The sequence below is a fragment of the Chinchilla lanigera genome, unplaced genomic scaffold (genome assembly GCF_000276665.1).
Source record: "Chinchilla lanigera isolate Chin_1 unplaced genomic scaffold, ChiLan1.0 scaffold00055, whole genome shotgun sequence".
Classification (NCBI taxonomy): Eukaryota; Metazoa; Chordata; class Mammalia; order Rodentia; family Chinchillidae; genus Chinchilla; species Chinchilla lanigera.
In genome coordinates, this window is record NW_004955456.1 from 8,575,010 (window position 1) to 8,592,644 (window position 17,635).

Sequence of the window (17,635 nt, forward strand, 5' to 3'; positions counted from 1 at the left end):
TAAATAAATAAATAAGACTAGATGATTCACAACTGAAGTATACCAGCCTTCAGAGAACAGATAAGTGCTGTGTTACTTAAACTATTTTAGGTCATAGAAAAAGATGGAAAACCCCCAGTGGTGGGTTTTGGGGGGTTTTTTTTGTACCGGGAATCAAACGCAGGACCTTGAGCTTGCCAGGCAAGTGCAGTGCGACTGAGCTATGTCCCCGCACCCCACGGTTGTTTTATGAAACCATGATTTAACAGCAATAGAGAGTACAGCAAATTCAGATCAATTGTCTTATGCATATCAGGTGCTGAAAATACTAATCACTGGAATTCAGCAGTATATCAAATATTTATACACTATTGCAAACTGTAATAGTTCCATAATGGAAAATCTGTCAACATAGTTTACTATATTAGTAAATTAAAGGAGAAAACATTACAGAATCATATCATTCAGGGCTAAGACAACTCTTGGTTAAAATTCAGTTGTCATTCATTGTAAAAAGCTCTTAAGAAGAAATAGGGAAAAAATCCTTAAATAAGATGACTGTTTTCACTCTGTATGTTTTTATTGAGCACTCTATTACATGCCAGGTAATGTTCCTCATGCTGGGCTACAGATGTTAGTACAACAGACAAAGCAAACCCTTTTAATTTTACATTAGCATTTGAGAGCCAGCCTATTAAATTAATTGTTCAAAAAACAAGTTACTGGTCTGCTTTGTCCTGTGGTAATAAGTACTAAGAAGTGAGAAGTAAAGCAGGGAGTAGGAAGTTGCCAAGAGCTCAGCTCCTGGATTGCTGGCCTTGTCAGGGGAGTCCTCCGTGGTAAGACGGCATTTGACTAGAAAGCTGGAGGGCAGCAAGTGGGGTGAGACAGATAGGGGAAAGATTCTGTCCTGTGGAGTAGCGTAGGTCATTGCAGGGACTGTTTTTAATTTATTTAATTTATTTAATTTATTTATTTAGTCTTTTTTTGAGACAGGGTCTCACTATGCAGTTCAGGCCGGCCTTGAGCTCACTTTGTAGCCCAGGCTGGTCTCGAACTCGCCACGATCCTTCTGCCTCAGCCTCCCGAGTGCTGGGATTGCAGGCGTGTGCCACCACACCCGACCAGGGGCTGTTTTTAAATTAGCTTCATGAACTTGGGTAAGACAGACACTCTTACACCTATCATTCATCCTAAGAAATAGAAGTACTGCAGTCAGTCTAGAAGCTCTTCCATGTACCTTATCCCACACTAAATCCCCTATTTTCCTCCCAAACTATCCACTCTCCTGGTACTTTTAGAAACCACTTCCTGTTTCTTTATCGTTTTATCACCCAACTGTGCGTACCTATACATTATAGTGTTAGCCGTTAAAAATAACCTGACATGTCTTACAGATTCCTTCTCTTCTCTCTTTTTTCTTTTGTCTTGTCTTGTCTTGTCTTGTCTTGTCTTGTCTTGTCTTGTCTTCTCTTCTCTTCTCTTCTCTTCTCTTCTCTTTTTCTTTGAGTCAGGGTCTCACTATGTAGTCCAGACTGGCCATGAACTATGTAGCCCAGCCTGGCCTTGAATTCCTGGTAGTCCTCCTGCCTCAGCCTCCCAAGTTCTGGGATTACAGGCATGTGCCACCACACTCTGCTTTACAGGTTTCTTTTAATCAAAAAGTTTGCAATGCGCCATTCCTTACTTAACATAAATTCCATTTTGAAGAAGTCAGGCCAGATAAGCTCTAACATTATTCACAGTCTGAATTTTCCTGATTGCACTTTTGCAATTGAATTGCTGGTTGTCCAGTATGTTTTTCTGAATTCTAGACTTCATCCAAATTGGCAGCTGAATCCAGGGGCAAAACCAAACTCAAGGTCTAATTTGGCAGCATTACCCACTATTCGTGGCCATATTTCTTTTTGTGATCTTAGCAAGCATTGACTTTAACTGCCTACATTCATTACTATTTTAAAACTTGAAACATTTTGATACTGATTTTTTTTTTCTTTGTCTTTTTGAGACAGTCTCATTAGGCAGTTCAGGCTGGCCTTGAACTCACTTTGTAGCCCAGGCTGGCTTCGAACTCACATCAGTCCTCCTGCCTCAGCCTTGTGAGTGCAGGGATTAGAGGGATGTGCCACCATGCCTGGCCAGAATAAATTCTGATTTATTTTCCATATATTATTTGGAGAATTTTTATGAAGACACATATTCCTGCATCTACCGTTTAGTTACCCGGGGCTATACTTTATGTAGAAAGGCATGATAAATACTTGATTCTTTCCTTTTATTTGCCAGTTTTTAAAATAATAGATTGGTTCCTTATTGCTTTTCCAGAGACCAGTTTGATAGGGTTCTATCTATTATGATCGCATTATTATTATTATTATTTTTATTTTTTTAGTGCTGAGGTTTAAACCTAGACCTTCATGCATGCTAGGCAAGCACTCAATCACTGACCTACACCCCTAGCCTTAACTGGAAGTTGTATTGAGTTCAGAATTTCCCATCTCTGGCTACTAGAAGCTTCCACAGATTGGCTCCAAAGTACTTTTGTCATGATGCTAGTAGCATCTGATAACTTCCTTGAAGTCTGGTTTGACAAGATACTATAGGCTTGCTCAGTTTAGGAATCCAGTTACCAGCATGCTCTAGTTTGCAGAGTTTGCCACTACGCCTTAATTCATCTTCTGGTTTGGGGAAAACGTCCGGGTTTCAGTTGGCGTTCTCAGCTCGTCCAGCTATGGACATCCTGATCTGTTCCCTTCCCAGAAGTCTGTGCTTCCTCTGCCCCTCCACATAAGCATCTATTCCTTGCAGACGGCGTGGCTCTTGTGGGCCCGCTTCAGGTTTGGAGTTTGTGGTTTACTTTGCCGCCCGGTTTTGTTGCAAATGTGGTTCATAGTTTTGAGGGTTTTGTTTTGTGACTCATCAGTGTTAAGGTAAGGTTCAAAAAGTACACTGCAGTTTCTCATATCCACGCTCATTTTCAGTGCTTCGGCACTGAGTGAGTGGGAAGTCACCGCAGGGTTCTGAGCAGAGAAGTGGCACAGGATGGCTGGCATTTGTAAAGGCTCCGTCCAGCTAACGGACTGAAAACGGGCCACAAGGATATAAAGAAACAAATAAGGGGATCTATTAGAAGGACATTGCAGAAATTTGGCAAGAGATGGCATTGCCTTGGATCGGATTGGAATTAATGAGAAGTGGCCAGATTTGGATATATTTTGAGGTGTAGTGGATAAGATTTTCTGATGGATTGGTTGTGGAGTATGAGAGAAAAATGTAGTCCACGATGACTCCAGATAGCCAGGTATGGTGATGCACACCTGTAATTCCAGCACTCTAGGAGGCTGAGGCAGGAGGATCACAGGTTCAAGCCCAGCCTAGGCAATTTAATGACTTAGCAAGACTCTGTCTGAAAAAATAAAAAGGTCTGTCTGCAGATGTAGCTCAGTTGGAAGACCCTCGGTTTCATTCCTAATACCACCAACAAAGAAAAGCCTCCAGTGTTTTGTTTGTTTTGTACAGCCAAAAGGATGGAGTGAGACTTCAGATGAGACTTGATTGTAGATGTAGTGTATTGGGAGGGTAAGATCAGGAGTTTGGTTTGGATTATGTTGAGATAGTTCCTGGGCTTCTGAGTGAAGATTTCCTTTGTGATCCTGTGAGTACCACTATTGCATGGCTAAAATAAGAAAGGCATTGTTTATCATAGAAAATAAAAATCACATTTACCCCTGCTCCTCTCACTGTTAGCATTCCGGCATGAGTCCATACGTGCACGTGTGTGTGTTTCTGTATCTGTGTTGCATATAGAACACATTTTCACAAAACCAAATCTCTGTCGTACGTGCATCGGAAGCGTGATTCACAGCCACCTTGCTTGCTGTCTCAGGCTGTGGGTGTCGATCTTCCTGTTGTTGCCACTGTTGAGTGGTAATAATAATAGTCAGAGCAGCCTTGCTGTCTAGTTTCCCCTTTGATTTATTCCTTATCGTGTCTTAGGTAAAGCCAGCTCACTATTCCTGACAGACAGAGACTGAGTGTGCAGCCGCAGTGCGTAGCCCAGCTGGGTTTCGCAGGTAGCACTGTTTGGGTCTGAGACAGGTGCGGTACTGAGGCGTGTGTGACACACAGGCACTGTCCTCCGCGTCCTCGGTCGGCACTCCGTAACCACGCATATCACCGTCTCTGCATCCACGAGAGTGCTTGCTTGTGCCCGGTGGGAGGAGGACTGTCAGTAGATTGCTTTTGGTTCACATCAGCTTTTGCTGCCAAGTGAGTTGCAGGAGAATGTTTGTGTTGGAGAGTTCTGGGTTTCAGAATTTGGGATAAGAGGTTGCACCCTCACCCGTGTCAGGCGGGCTGCAGGAGCGGGTTTGGAGTGAGCAGTGTCTCGTCAGTATCTCAGTCTGTCACAGTAGGAATACTTGCACCATGGATGCGGGGAAATGCTGCAAGTCCTGCCTTTTTCTCCCTGGAGCACAGGCGTTAATCATGACTGCTTTTCTCCGTATACCTGTGCTGTGTACAGTGCATCGGTGTGTTTTTATCACCACGGTAAACCAGCTCATCTCAGCAGTGTACAGCGAAAGGAGACCTTGTTCAGGGAAGCACAGAGTGTAAGAATCAGTAGGTTCTGTAGGATGGCATTAAGAGACTGGGAAAAGCAGGAACTTTGAAGTCAGACAGACCTGCGTTCAAATTCTGTTATTTTCAGAGTGTGTGACCCTGGGCAAATCGCTACCTCTCTGCAGGTTTCAGTTTAGCCATTTGAGAATTAAGAACTGATGGCATTGCTCCTAAGATTATTGTAAGAATTAAATTAGATATATGAGAAGTGCCCAGCATAAATGCAGAAAATGTTTACCCTAAGCCTTTTTTTTTCCTGGAGGTTTTTAATCTCTCCAGGCACAAGCCCCATTCTGTAAAATTCCTAATGCGTGCACAGTAAATGTCATGCAACTTGGCACCTGGATGTTCTCAGGCTGTCTAATCCTACAAGCTCAGTAGACATGATCATATAAACATGTAGTACTTGAGGGGCAGGCATGGTGGTACACAGCTGTAATCCCAGCACTTGGGAGGCTGAGGCAGGATCGCAAGTTCAAGGCCAGACCGGGCTACATTGTAAGACCCGCTTCCAAGAAAAAAAGTAGTATTTGACTTTTCTCGAGCATGTTCATGTAAACGACTTTAACATGTTTTTTGTTTTGTATTGTGTTTTCTCACAGTAGTGGGGATCGAACCCAGGGCCTTCACACTGAGACACATTCCCAACCTTTTTTTAAAAAAATATTTTGAGGCAGGGTCCTCCTCAGTTATTAAGTTTCCCAGGCAGAGCTCACACTTGCAGTCCCCCTGCCTCAGCCTCCCAGAGTGCTGCTGCTGCTTTATTCTTTCTCCTGCTTTTCCTCCCCTCCCCTCCTATCCCCTTCTTCTTCTCCCTCTCTGAGAAAGCTTTTAGTTATTCACTTAAGCAACATTTATTGTCTTTATATATTAATGTACTAAGTGTTGGTATAGCTCAGTAGCATGATAGATAAATGGACAAGGAATCCAGCTGCTCATGTGCAGGAAAATGAGGCTTTTGTAGGGACATAAGTGAGAAGTGATGGTAATAAGAACTAAGTGTAGTCAAGGGAATGGAGAAGAGGTTGTCCTACTTAAAGCACGGGATAAAGTGTGTAAATCGGCAACCTTAGGAATGATCTCGCATTTTCCTTGTGCCATCCTAGATCTCTAGCTTTGCCTTGTGGGTAGCTGATGGTGCGTTGACCAAGAGTGGACCATCTTGGTCTCGAGGTGCACATGTTACCCCGGGTGGCGTAAATGTGATTCATCATGCAGCCCTGGAGAGACTGGAGCTGCTGTTACTAACCAAGCTGGGGCAGTCGGTAGAAGCTGCACCTGTCCTGGCCAAACCAGAGTGTGCTTTACACAGTGAAGTTAAGAACGTCGGGCCAAGATCGTCACAGGTGAAGCCATGTAAGGGAAGGTACAGAGTGAAGGAAGTGGTGGGATCAGTGGAGTCCCAGAGAAATAGTTGAGGCAGAGAGCACGAAGTTGAGGGAGGAGGCAAACCTGGGGTGGGTGCCCTGCAGGGTCTCAGAGAAGAGGCGTCTTATTTTTGCTTATTGGTAGTTTGAGGAGCGGAGCCCTTTTGCAAGAGTCCTCGTTGGGTATGATCGTCTGCAGTGAGAGGTCATACACCTACAGAAAAGGGGCTTTTAATTTTGTTACATTGGAGTGACTTCCTGAGCGTCAGCCCTGGCACTTTATGGTCATTTGACCAAAATCCAGTCCAAGTGACATTAATGTATATTTTATCCTAAGGTTACTACTTATTAGTCAGATATAGTGGGTATAAGCACTGCGGGCTTTAGGTACTGTAAATTTCTAGGTCAAGATTTCTAGCACACATTTGTCTTACAGTAAGACTTGTAATATAGAAAATCATGACCGACACCTGTGTTTCTTCTGTGGAACATAAAATTCTTTGGGTAGTCAATAGAAAAGTGGAGCAAGTGAGCATTTTACATTCTTAGTGATTTATAGTTGGCTGTTTTCTCAATGCTTCTTATTATGAAAAATTCCAAAGATACAGAAGAATTAAAAGGATTATACCCACAAGCTAGAGTCTACAATTAACATTTTACCATATTTGCTTCATTGCATATCTGTCCATCTGTCTGCCCCTCCGTCCATCCATCCATCCATCCCTCCATCCATCTATCCATCCATCTTTCTTTAAATGCGTTTCAAGTAAGTTGATGGGCAGTTTATCTAAGTGGTTTTTTTTCTTTTTTCCTGGATGTTATAATTAATGTGTTACCACATTTTGTCCAGATGTTTTCAGCTGCCCCTTTTTCTTCCAGAAATCTGAGGCTGCCAATAATCACTGTCAAAGTATTTTTTAAAAGTCTGGTAAATAGTGTAAAACTTTATTAGTGCCCTCTTTCACAGCTGCTTTATAATCCAGACAATTCTAATTTTAAAAATAATTTACAAAGGATTTTTTAACACCACTTAAGAAATTGTAAGTATTCGTTTATGTTGTTTTCAGAGTAGAGCGATCTACAGACCAAGTCATCAAGCCCGTCAACGTGGGAGCTCTGTCCAAATGGGTTGGGAAGATACCGCCAGATGTTCTCCAAGACATGGCTGTGATCGCGCCCATGCTGGCCAAACTCGGATATGACCCGTATGCCAACCCACCGAACTACGGAAAACCCGACCCCAGAATCCTCGAAAACACTAGAAGGGTAAGTGAGATTTTTAAAATGATTGTGAAAATTAGACATGGTCCTGACTGGTTTTTTCTTGCATTTGTACCGTCAGAAAATTATTTTAAATGAGAATAATTCTGCCTGTAGAATGCTTTATCAGGATAACTCTGGCCCCTCCCGAGAATGGTGGAGACATTTCTCTATGTATTTTGCCCAGTTTCTAGGAGTGATGCCCAGCATCCAGAAATGGCGCTCACAGCGGGGAGATTTATTCCTATACCCATTCCTATACCGTGTTCACGGGAGGCACATTTTCCAGACACTGAAGGCCGACATTGGCCACACGAGAAGAATGATCCGATGCGTACTCTATCCTGGCCCTCTGATGGAGAGGAGATTGCTATTAAAGTGAAACTAACGTCTTTCTTTTAATATGTTATGCTCATATCTTCTCAAACTGTTGGTTTAGAAGTGCTGAAGCCCCAGTGAGCTAATCTGGAGAAGTACCTTATGGGTTTACCCTATCTCCAATCAGACCCCCTTAGACATTCTTTAATTTTTTTATTGTAGTAAGAAATACATAACGTACATTGTAAATACATAATGTAAACACATAACATCACCCTTGTAACAATTTTTAAGTGTACAGTTGAGCAGCATTAAGTACATTCGCACTGTTGTGTACCTGTCACCATGTGTCACCAGAACTTTTTCCAGGTGCCCGAGTCAGCATTCCGTACCCATTAACCTGTGAGTCCCGTGCCCATCTGCCCCAGCCCTGGCAGCCACAGTCCTATTTCCTGTTTCTCTGTGTATTTTTTTTTGAAACAAGAATTCAAACAAGACAGCCATTTACCAGAAATTCAGTGTTAGGCTATTTGATTTCCAAATTAAAATGCATTGGCTTCCTCTGATACTCGTTTATATCTGTTTCCTTCATTCCCCACAACATTTATCATCTGTCTTTCTTTTGATGCTTTTAATTGACAAGCTGATGGCAGATCTATTGGATGAGGTTAATTTCCGTGGGTTCCTTTCTCTTAGGTATTACATTCATCTCCCTTTCTCAGTTCATCCTTCGCGGCAGTACGTACAGGAGGAGCTGTCTTATTGTAAATGATCACAGGAAGGCAAACATTTTATATTTTAGTCATCTCTTCTTTTTATACTTTTCATATATATTATATACATTGTATATAAATATATGTTTTATTATAAAAATATTGTTAAAAATATAAGCTCACCATGTAGCACTCCTATAACTAAAAAGGTAAGAGAATAAAGATCACCTAAGATGTTACCACTCAAATACATACTATTTGATGTATGCCTCCTCTTTCTGTGCATTGTTATGTAATATATTATATTATAGAATGTTCATGGTTATGCAGTATATAATCATAGGTGCTGTTTTAAATCCTTTGTGTGTGTGTGGCTTTTTAAGACACAGTCTTGCTATGTAGTTCAGACTGACCTTGAACTCACTATATAGCCTAGGCAGGTCTTTTTTGGGGCGGGGTGGTTACTGGGAATCAAACTCAGTACCTTATGCTTGCCAAGCAGGTGATTGTGCCACTAAACTGTATCTCTGGCCCTGCCTAGGCTGGTCCTAAACTTGAGGTAATCCTCCCATCTCAGCCTCCCAAGTGCTGGAACTACAGGTATACACCACCACACCTGGTTTAAATACTTTCTGAAGCACAGTAGTTAATTATTACATGAGCAAACAATATATTTCTCTAGTAGATATTTTATCATTAATTTTATCTTTTTTTGTTATTCATTCAGTTTTTTCTTTGACAGATTTGCTACAGTGAACATCTTTGTATATACTATACTAAATTGCTTTATATATGTGTATAATATAAAAAATACTTTAGAACTACCAGCATAACTGAGATGATTTTACTTTAGATGTTTCTTTTTTTTTCTTTTTTTTTTTGATCTTTTTGAGATGGTCTCCCTATGCAGTTCAGGCTGGCCTTGAGCTCACTTTGTAGCCCAGGCTGGTCTCGAACTCACAATGATCCTCCTGCCTCAGCCTCCCAAGTGTTGGGATTACAGGTGTGCACCAACACACCCGGCTGTGTTTCTAATTTTAATAGATTTCACTGATTAGCATAATTGAACATTTCCATTTATTTATTATTAGTAATATGTATATATTATTTTATGAATTGTCTGGTAAGTTTTTAAAGTTTTAGGTGTATTGAAATTTTACGATGTATACATTGGTAAAAGCAAAGCAGACATCAGCCTAGCATTCTATTTTTGTAACCCTTGATAATCTCTCCCTTTTCCTTTTTCTTTTTTTTTTTGGTCTTTTTTGAGACAGGGTCTTGCTATACAGTTCAGGTTGGCCTTGAGCTTACTTTGTAGCCCAGGCTGGTCTCGAACTTGCAATGATCTTCCTGCCTCAGCCTCCTGAGTGCTAGGATTACAGGGGTGCACCACCATGCCCAGCAATAATCTCTTTGTAATTGGTATTTCATAGCTTTCTCCTTCATAGAATCCTGAAAGGGTTTGTCACAAACCAAGATACATGTATAAGTGATATTTTGAGGTTTTCTGGGACAGTGGACACTATAGTTTTCTTATATGTAAGTTGGCTTGGCTACATTATTTTGGCTTTCTTGAGTGGTAGGTTGGGAAGAATGGCGTGGTTTGAGTCCATGTGATGAAAACACATACACATACACTGTGGTTTTTGAAAGGGTTCCAAAATGTACACTGGAAGAAAACATTTTCCCCTCTCTATCTCTAAAGTGACATAACTTTGAGGAAGAAAAGATAATATAAAATATAATTGCATTTTTGAGCCTTTTATCATAATGCGTATGCATCTTTTTAGACTGGGTTTCATATACTTTCTTACCAGTTAGTTCTGCTTCAACCTGTTTCAATCCAAATCTGATGTATCTTCAGAGCTCTGCGTGCATGTGCGTGCGTGTGCATACATGTGTGTGCATGCATGTGCGTGTGTTCCTACATGCCTATGACTGTAGTAACTCAGATGCTTACATATCCGCACTGTTGGACATGAGGTTTCATAAAAGGATACTTGCAAAGAGATCATTGGCTGTCAGAGGTGGGCTCCGGAGACAATGTAGCTGGAGAATTTGTTCCCTTATGTGTAGTATGGAAACAGGAGAAAAAATACATTTTGAGTGGAAATGTAGAATCTCAGTCCCAACATCGAGGCCTAAAACTGCTGGCTTTCTTAATGGGGAGCCCAGAAGTAATAATATCTCAGCACATTTGAGGGACAGACTGCCCAATTCTGAACATAAAGTCACACATCTCAGTGCTGCTGTGACTCATGTGGTAAACTGGAAATGTGACATCAACATGTTCTGCATGCTCTTTCCCCACATTAGCTCTACTCCCAGCATTACAGCACATGGTAGTAAGTGGTGTCTCCAGGTTACACCTCAGCCTTCTCCCTTGTCTGTAGATTTTTTTCCCTCCATAGATTCTTAACTTTTTTGGACTTAGGAACTTATTTGAGACTCTGATGAAACTTAGGGATCCCTGCCTCAGAAATATTGACTCATACGTGCGTGGAATTTTACCCATAATCTCTGTGGATTCATAGATGCCCTTTATATTAGTTAATGTATGAAGTTCATGTAGTTAAGAGGAAGAGAGTCAACAGAAAATAAATGTATGATGATGCAGGGGGTTCAGTAGGTAGCTCACAGGATCAGAGGCAGGAGCGTCCTCAGTGGCCGTGTACACCGTGGAGAGCTGGAGGCCCAGCAGCTACTCAGTCCAAGAGGATGGAACCGCCATAGAGGGATCAAGGACCCAGCTCCAGTCTGAGTTGAAGGCATGGCAGCTTGCTGGGAAGAAACTGGTGCGAGGCTGTGCCGGAAGCTTGGATCCTGGAGACCCGTGTCCACAGGTGATGCAGCAGAGGACACACCCGCTCGAGAACTCCAGACTGTTGGTGGGCGCCAGCCGTGACCGGAGTGCGCCTTCCCCTCTCTGTTTGCTGGCCCTCAAGAAACTCACATTCAGTGTCCACAATCAAACTTACTGGACAGACTTCTTCCGTGAGGGGCAGAGGTAGGTAGATTGTTCGCTGCACTGAGCAGGACTGCAGAGTAGGGGAGGGGATGAGGCTGTGCCCGTCTGCCCTGGAGGTGAGATGGAGAGCAGATATAAGTCAGGGCACAAGAACACTTCAAAGACCTGGTTACTAACCTTGGAAAGTGAGAGGAAAAGCAGATCCAAGCGTGAATATGAAAACCTGAGTAGACCACGCTGAGAAAGAATAAATAGAAAGAGGTCTCGATGCAGAACTCATATAGCAGATAAGAAGGAATTTGAGGTGCGTGGGGAGCAAGGCATGGGGTAAATCCCTGAGCCACGCGGAAGAAGCTGCAGCAGTTGAAATTTATGTACTTGCGTAGAAGGCAGAGCCTGTAATGCACAGTCAGGTTTCCAGGTTCTGGTAACCAGTGAAAACAGCTCCTTCCTGCCTTTCCTATCCATGAGCAGCATTCCTCTTAATCCAGTCACCCAACTTAGGACTATTTAATGTTGCAGATCACAGGTAAAAATTCTTGAATAGCTCCACTCTTCGTATAGGTAAAGTCCAGATTTGTTAAGAATGACATTTACTTTTCAAAATATTTGGAGATTTTTTAGTTATCTTCTTCTTGTTGGTTTCTGATTCCCTTATGGTCAGAGAACACACTCACTGTGGCTGCCGTCCTTTGAAATGTATCGAAAATGGCTTTATGGCCACCATATATTCACTTAAATGTGTATTCTGCAGTTAATGTGGAGTTCCATAAATATCAGTTAGGTCAAGTTGTGTCATAGCGTTGTTCCGTCTTCTAATTCTTACTTGATTTTTGGTTGAGCTTTATAAATTTTAGGAAAAGTTGTATGAATGTGCCTTTTGCCTTTCATTTCTGTCAGTTTTGCTCCATGTATTTTGAATATATATTATTAGGAACATACTCATTTAGATCTTGCTGGAGAATTAACTTTTATCATTGTGAAATATTTCTTTATCTCTAAGTTACTGTCCAGAGATCTACCTTGTCTGATGCAAATAGAGCCAGGACATTGTTGTTATGTGACTACATAGAGGTGCTGCATTTCCCCATCCTTCAAATTTTAACTTGTGTCTTTGTGTTTAAAAGGTGTTGCTTCTAAACAGACAACCCTGGTATTGTTCGTTCATCCATTTTACATTCTCTGAATTTTTAGTGGAATATTTAGTCCATGTTTAGTGTAATGACTCATCTGGTTGGCTTAAAATGTACATCTAACTACTTGTTTTTTATTTGGATAACCTGTCTTTGTTCCTTTTTCTTTTCCTGCCTTGGTTGGATTAACTAATGTTTTATAGTATTTAGTTTTATCTCCTATTGGCTATTATTTCTTTTTAAACTACACCTCTTAGAACAAGGGCCACAAAATGTTTCTGTAAAAAACCACATAGTGGAGATGTGCTTTGTGCATGACAAATGGTCTCTTTCTTGAAGATCCAGATTTTTATCATTTTTCTTTCACCTCATGAACTTAGGGGTATGCTGCTACTAATTCTCTTAGTTTTGTTTTAGCTGAAAACGTCTTTATTTCTTCGTTATTTCAGAGTCTTTTTGCTAGATATAAAGTTCTAGGTAGACATGTTTTTTGTTTTTGTATTCTTTGTTTTTTACTTTCAGCATTTGTTATTTTATTGGCTAATGAATGTCATGGTTGCTTTGTTCTTTCTGCTGTAAAATTTTCCTTTTTATATTTGATGTTCAGAAGTTTGATAATAATATAGCAACTGACTGATTCTTTCCTCTACTGTCTTCAGTCTGGGCCTCAGCTTTGATTAGTTTTTAATGAATCTATCTTGGAATTCATTCATCCTTCCTTCTGCGTCCAATGTGCTGTTAAGCCTGTCCAGTGTCATCTTCATTTATTTTCCAGTTCTTTTTTTTTGTGTGTGTGTACTGGGAATCGAACTCAGGACCTTGCACTTGCCAGGCATGCGCTTATGCCACTGAGCTATATCCCTGGTCCTGTTTTCCACTTCTTCTTTTTTTTTTTTTTTTTTTTTTTTTTTTAAATTTTAAAGAGTAAAAGAAGAATAACATAATAATAGGAGGGGCTTACCAAATTATAGACAAAGTGGTAGGAAATTATCAATGGTTATTGTTTTACATATTGTTATCTATAAGATAGTTTCTCAGGGAAACAAATAGACAAATGATAGTGAGTTACAGACAAAAGAGGTAGGAGATTATCAATAGTTGTTGTACTATACTTAGGCATCTTCAAAGTGGCTTCTAAAGAATATAAATAGAACTATACATGAGTGACCTACTGAATAATCATTCAATAATTCTCAATGGTTGTTGTAGGAAACACATAATAATAAATATGGATCCATTTATGAAATAGGATAGGAACAATACAAACATTAGAGAGTTATGGATAGATTAGTAGGAAAATATCAATGACTGCTGTAATACATGGTGGTATCTTCAAAGTGGTTTCTCAGGAAGACAGAGATACACAAGAAGGATCTAACAAGTAGTTATAGCCTAAGGGTTGTCAAAAATCAAGTGAGTTGTCTGGGGCGAAAGCCATTTTTTGTAGCGTTTTCTCTCCAGCCTTCCATCGCGTTGGGACCCCACAACCAGTTAGTGTCCTCTCCCCAACTGTCAGCACAGGCAGCAGGAATCCTGCTGCAGACTTCTCCGGAGCTCCACCACAGCCTGTACTGTCAGGGGAAGAATGGCTTCCAGGGAGTCTCTGCAGGTATTGTGCAAGGTCCTTCTGGTTTACAGCTTCCGAGCTGCTCTCGTGACCCCGGTCCACTGGACCTTTGACTCCGTGGGCTTAGTCTGCATTCTTACGTTCTCTGAGTCCTTGTTCAGCAGCTGCTCCTCCGCTGGCTCTGGACCTTTCCGGTTCTCAATGGCAGGAGCAAGAGTGGCCCATTGTATGGCATGTTTTCCCAGGGGTTGTTCAAAGTTTGAATGATTCACACACATCTGTGGGTGGGCAACTGCAGTCGGTGCATGGTGGGCCAATTGTGTCACTGTTTCTCTGTGTCATGATAGATCTCAATTGACGGGCGGCGGCCGGCCTAAGGGCCGGCGTGCAACAGTGCTCGCCGCCACATGGCTCCCTATGCGCTGGGGGCCCTCCCTCCAGGGGCCTACGAGGCAGGAAGCTAGCCAGCCGGAAGACCGGCACTCCCCGCCCGTGGCTCCCTGTGCTCTGGAAGCCCTCCTTCCAGGGGCCTACGAGGCCGGGAGTGAGCCGCCGGTCCGTTGGGCTTCCACTTCTTGAATTTTCATTTCTGCACCAAAATTCTCACTCATTCCCTTCATTGTCCTAAATTCTTAAATAGTTATTATTAATAACTATTTTAAAGTCTTTATCCATTGGTCTCTATTGACTCTCTCCCCTTAAGGACGGGTTGTTTTATGTGGTTCTTTACATGTCTTAGAAGTTTTGCTTTCACACTGGCCTTTTGTATAAAGGTACTGTGGCAGATGGACTAGTTAAGATTTTTTTGTTCTATTTTCCCCAGCGATACATGTTCTTTCCTCCTTCGAGTAGCAAGGGTGATCAGTCAGATCTCACAGTGAGCTGAGTGGGGCCAAACGGTGACTCTCATTTCATTTCACCCCTGGATTCAACGAGATTACAGAGCTTTGACTTAGATTCCTGTGTACTGTAGATAAAGGTCTAATTTCCTTGATTTTATGAAAAACTCAGCTGGGAGGAGGTTGGGTTGAGCTCACATTAATTTCCTTCACCTCTGGAACACAGCTGCAGCCAGGCCCTGGGACCCAGTGGCTGTGTAAGACGGGCTCTGTCTGCTTCCGAGCCGTTCCCACCGCCACACGCGCCGCGGAATTCCCTGCAGTCAGGCTGAGAGGGTTCTTTCCACTGTGGGGCTCTTGCAGGTCCTAATCCGTCACAGGAGCCCGTGCTGTCCGCAGCCTTGGCTTGTTTCTCTGTCTCGGCACAATCCTTTCATCTGGCCTTCCTGCTTTCCCTGTTACCGGTTCCCAGACCAGGCGGTTGCTTCAGGCAGGAAGACGTTTTTGCTCACTAGTTAGGAAGAACGCATCTTTCCCTGGAGTTTGATTCACGGAGACCTCTTTGCATTCACTACTCTTAGATGGCATTAAAGAAAAATATGTAGTTTAGTTTATCAGGTATTTTCCTGTGGTCTTTTAGTCTAATCTTACCTGTTTTTTCCCTCAGAATTGTACGTTTATTGGGGTTATAATAAAAAACTTAAACTATTTTCAAGGTTTTTTTCCCCAATTTTGTACTTTTACTGCCTTATTTTTTGCCAATTTTGAAAATTCTATCTTTACCTATTAGTATTTTGGAAGCTACAAATATTTATTGTTAATCAATGCAGTAAAAGTTAATGCAAACCAGTTAGCCATTAAATATTACTCTCCAAACTGTACTTAACCTGTTACTGTGTTTTAAATCCCCGAACAATTTAACTTTGACAACTACCCTTTTAATGCTTACGCTGTTACTGTTGAATACTTGAAGTCTGTATTCACCCATATTTAGACCTTATCATTGTTATTTTACATGGACAATATTCATGTTTATGTACGTTTACCACTTCCCTTGCTAAGTTACTTTGTATGTCTAATATCTTTGATAGCTACTGTGAATTAGCATTCTTTCTCAACAATTTTGTTACTGGTTTATAAAAAAGATACTGATGTGGGGATCTAGCTCAGTGGCACAAGCACCTGCCTGGCAAGCACAAGGTCCTGAGTTCGATTCCCAGTACCAAAAAAAAAAAGATACTGGTGTTTGTATGTTGATTTTGTATCCTGTGATCTTAGTACATTATTAGTTTTGAAAGGTTTTTGTTATAATAGTGATTTTTTTTCTATATCAAATTGTGTCATCGCCAAACAGGAATCATTTGACAAACTCCTTTCCTACTTGGATGTTTTTATTCTTTCTCTTGTCTAAGTGCTCTGGCTAAGACTTCCAATACTATATTGAAAAGAGTAATAAAAGTGGACATTCTTGTCTTCTTCCTGATCTTAGAGAAAACAATTTCCTTCACCTCTGGAACACAGCTGCAGCCAGGCCCTAGGACTACTACTTTTCTCCAAAGAAAGTTCCATGGACTACTACCTTTCTCCAGTAGGATGTAAGCAGTGGGTTTGTCACATATAGTCTTACGGTGTTGAGGTACGCTTTCTGTATACTAATTTTTTAAAGTGATTTTATCTGAAGAAATGTTGAATTTTAGGAAATACTTTTTCTGAATCTATTGAGATGACCATATGGATTTTATGCTTCATTCTGCTGAAGTAATGGAAGATGTTTATCAATTTGAGTATGTTGAGCCATCCTAGAACAAATTTCACTTGATCTTGGTACATAGTACTTTTATATGCTGTTGGGTTCAGTTTACTAGTATTTTAGTGAAGAATAATACTGGCCATGTAGAATAAATTTGGGAGAGTTCCCTTCCTTCCAGTGGTTTGGAATATTTTGAGGTTACCGTAATTCTTCCTTAAAAGTTTGGTAAAATCCATCACTAAAGCCATCTAGTCCTAGGCTTTGTTTCAGAGATGTTTTATTACTGATTTAATCTTGTTACTGGTTGTGTGGGTTTGGAGGATATTTGCAGGAGGAACAATATAATACAGGACCCATATTTTTTAAGATTATTTTTAATAGTCACTCAAAGAGTGATATACAAGAGAGTGCAGGAAATCTGTCCACACACTTAAGACCAAGGAATCCAGCTGAGGGCCTGGATCCCATGGAAATGCCCTGCATGAGTCCAGCAGACCTTGTTGGCACTGAGAATCTATATTAGAATCTATCTATCCTTTTTTAATCTCTCCTTTTAGAGCTAATAGTATTTGCTTTATATCTATAATTGGATGGTCAGGCATTGGGTGCATATATATTTATAATTGTTATTTCTTCTTGTTGAGTTGATCCCTTTATCATTACATAGTGACTTTCTTTGTCTCTTTTTACAGTCTTTCATTTGCGTATACTTTACCTTACATAAGTATAGCTATTCTTGCTTTTGATTTCCACTTGTATGATGGGGAAATTTTTCATTCCCTTCACTTTTAAGTCTATAAGTGTGTCTTTACTGGTAAAGTGAATTTTTTTAATCAACACTTTATTGAGTCTGTTGTTTTTTTTTTAATCCATTGAACCAGTCTATACCTTTTCATTGCTGTAATTAATCTATTTACATTTAAGGTTATTAGTAAGTAAATTCAAACTCCTATCATTCTGTTCAGTTATTCTGGGGTTTTTTGGTTTTGTTTTTGAGACTGAGTCTCACTATATAGTTCAAACTAGCTTTGCACTCACTATGTAGCCCAGGCTGGCCTCAGACCCACAGCGATCCTCCAGCCTCAGCCTCTCAAGTGCTGGAATTACAGGCAGGCACC

At 41.0% G+C, this 17,635-nt stretch overlaps 1 protein-coding gene across 3 annotated transcripts in view; it reads left to right on the top strand.

Annotated features, from left to right (window-relative positions):
• The window catches only part of Tpst1 (tyrosylprotein sulfotransferase 1), a gene marked incomplete in the record, with an annotated part of 93,530 nt that overhangs the window by 51,648 nt on the left and 24,247 nt on the right, over positions 1–17,635 (top strand). For all 3 annotated transcript variants that reach the window (XM_013520566.1, XM_005396711.2, XM_005396714.2), the window contains 1 exon segment: positions 7,037–7,235. In XM_013520566.1, the coding sequence (XP_013376020.1) occupies positions 7,037–7,235 (199 nt within the window).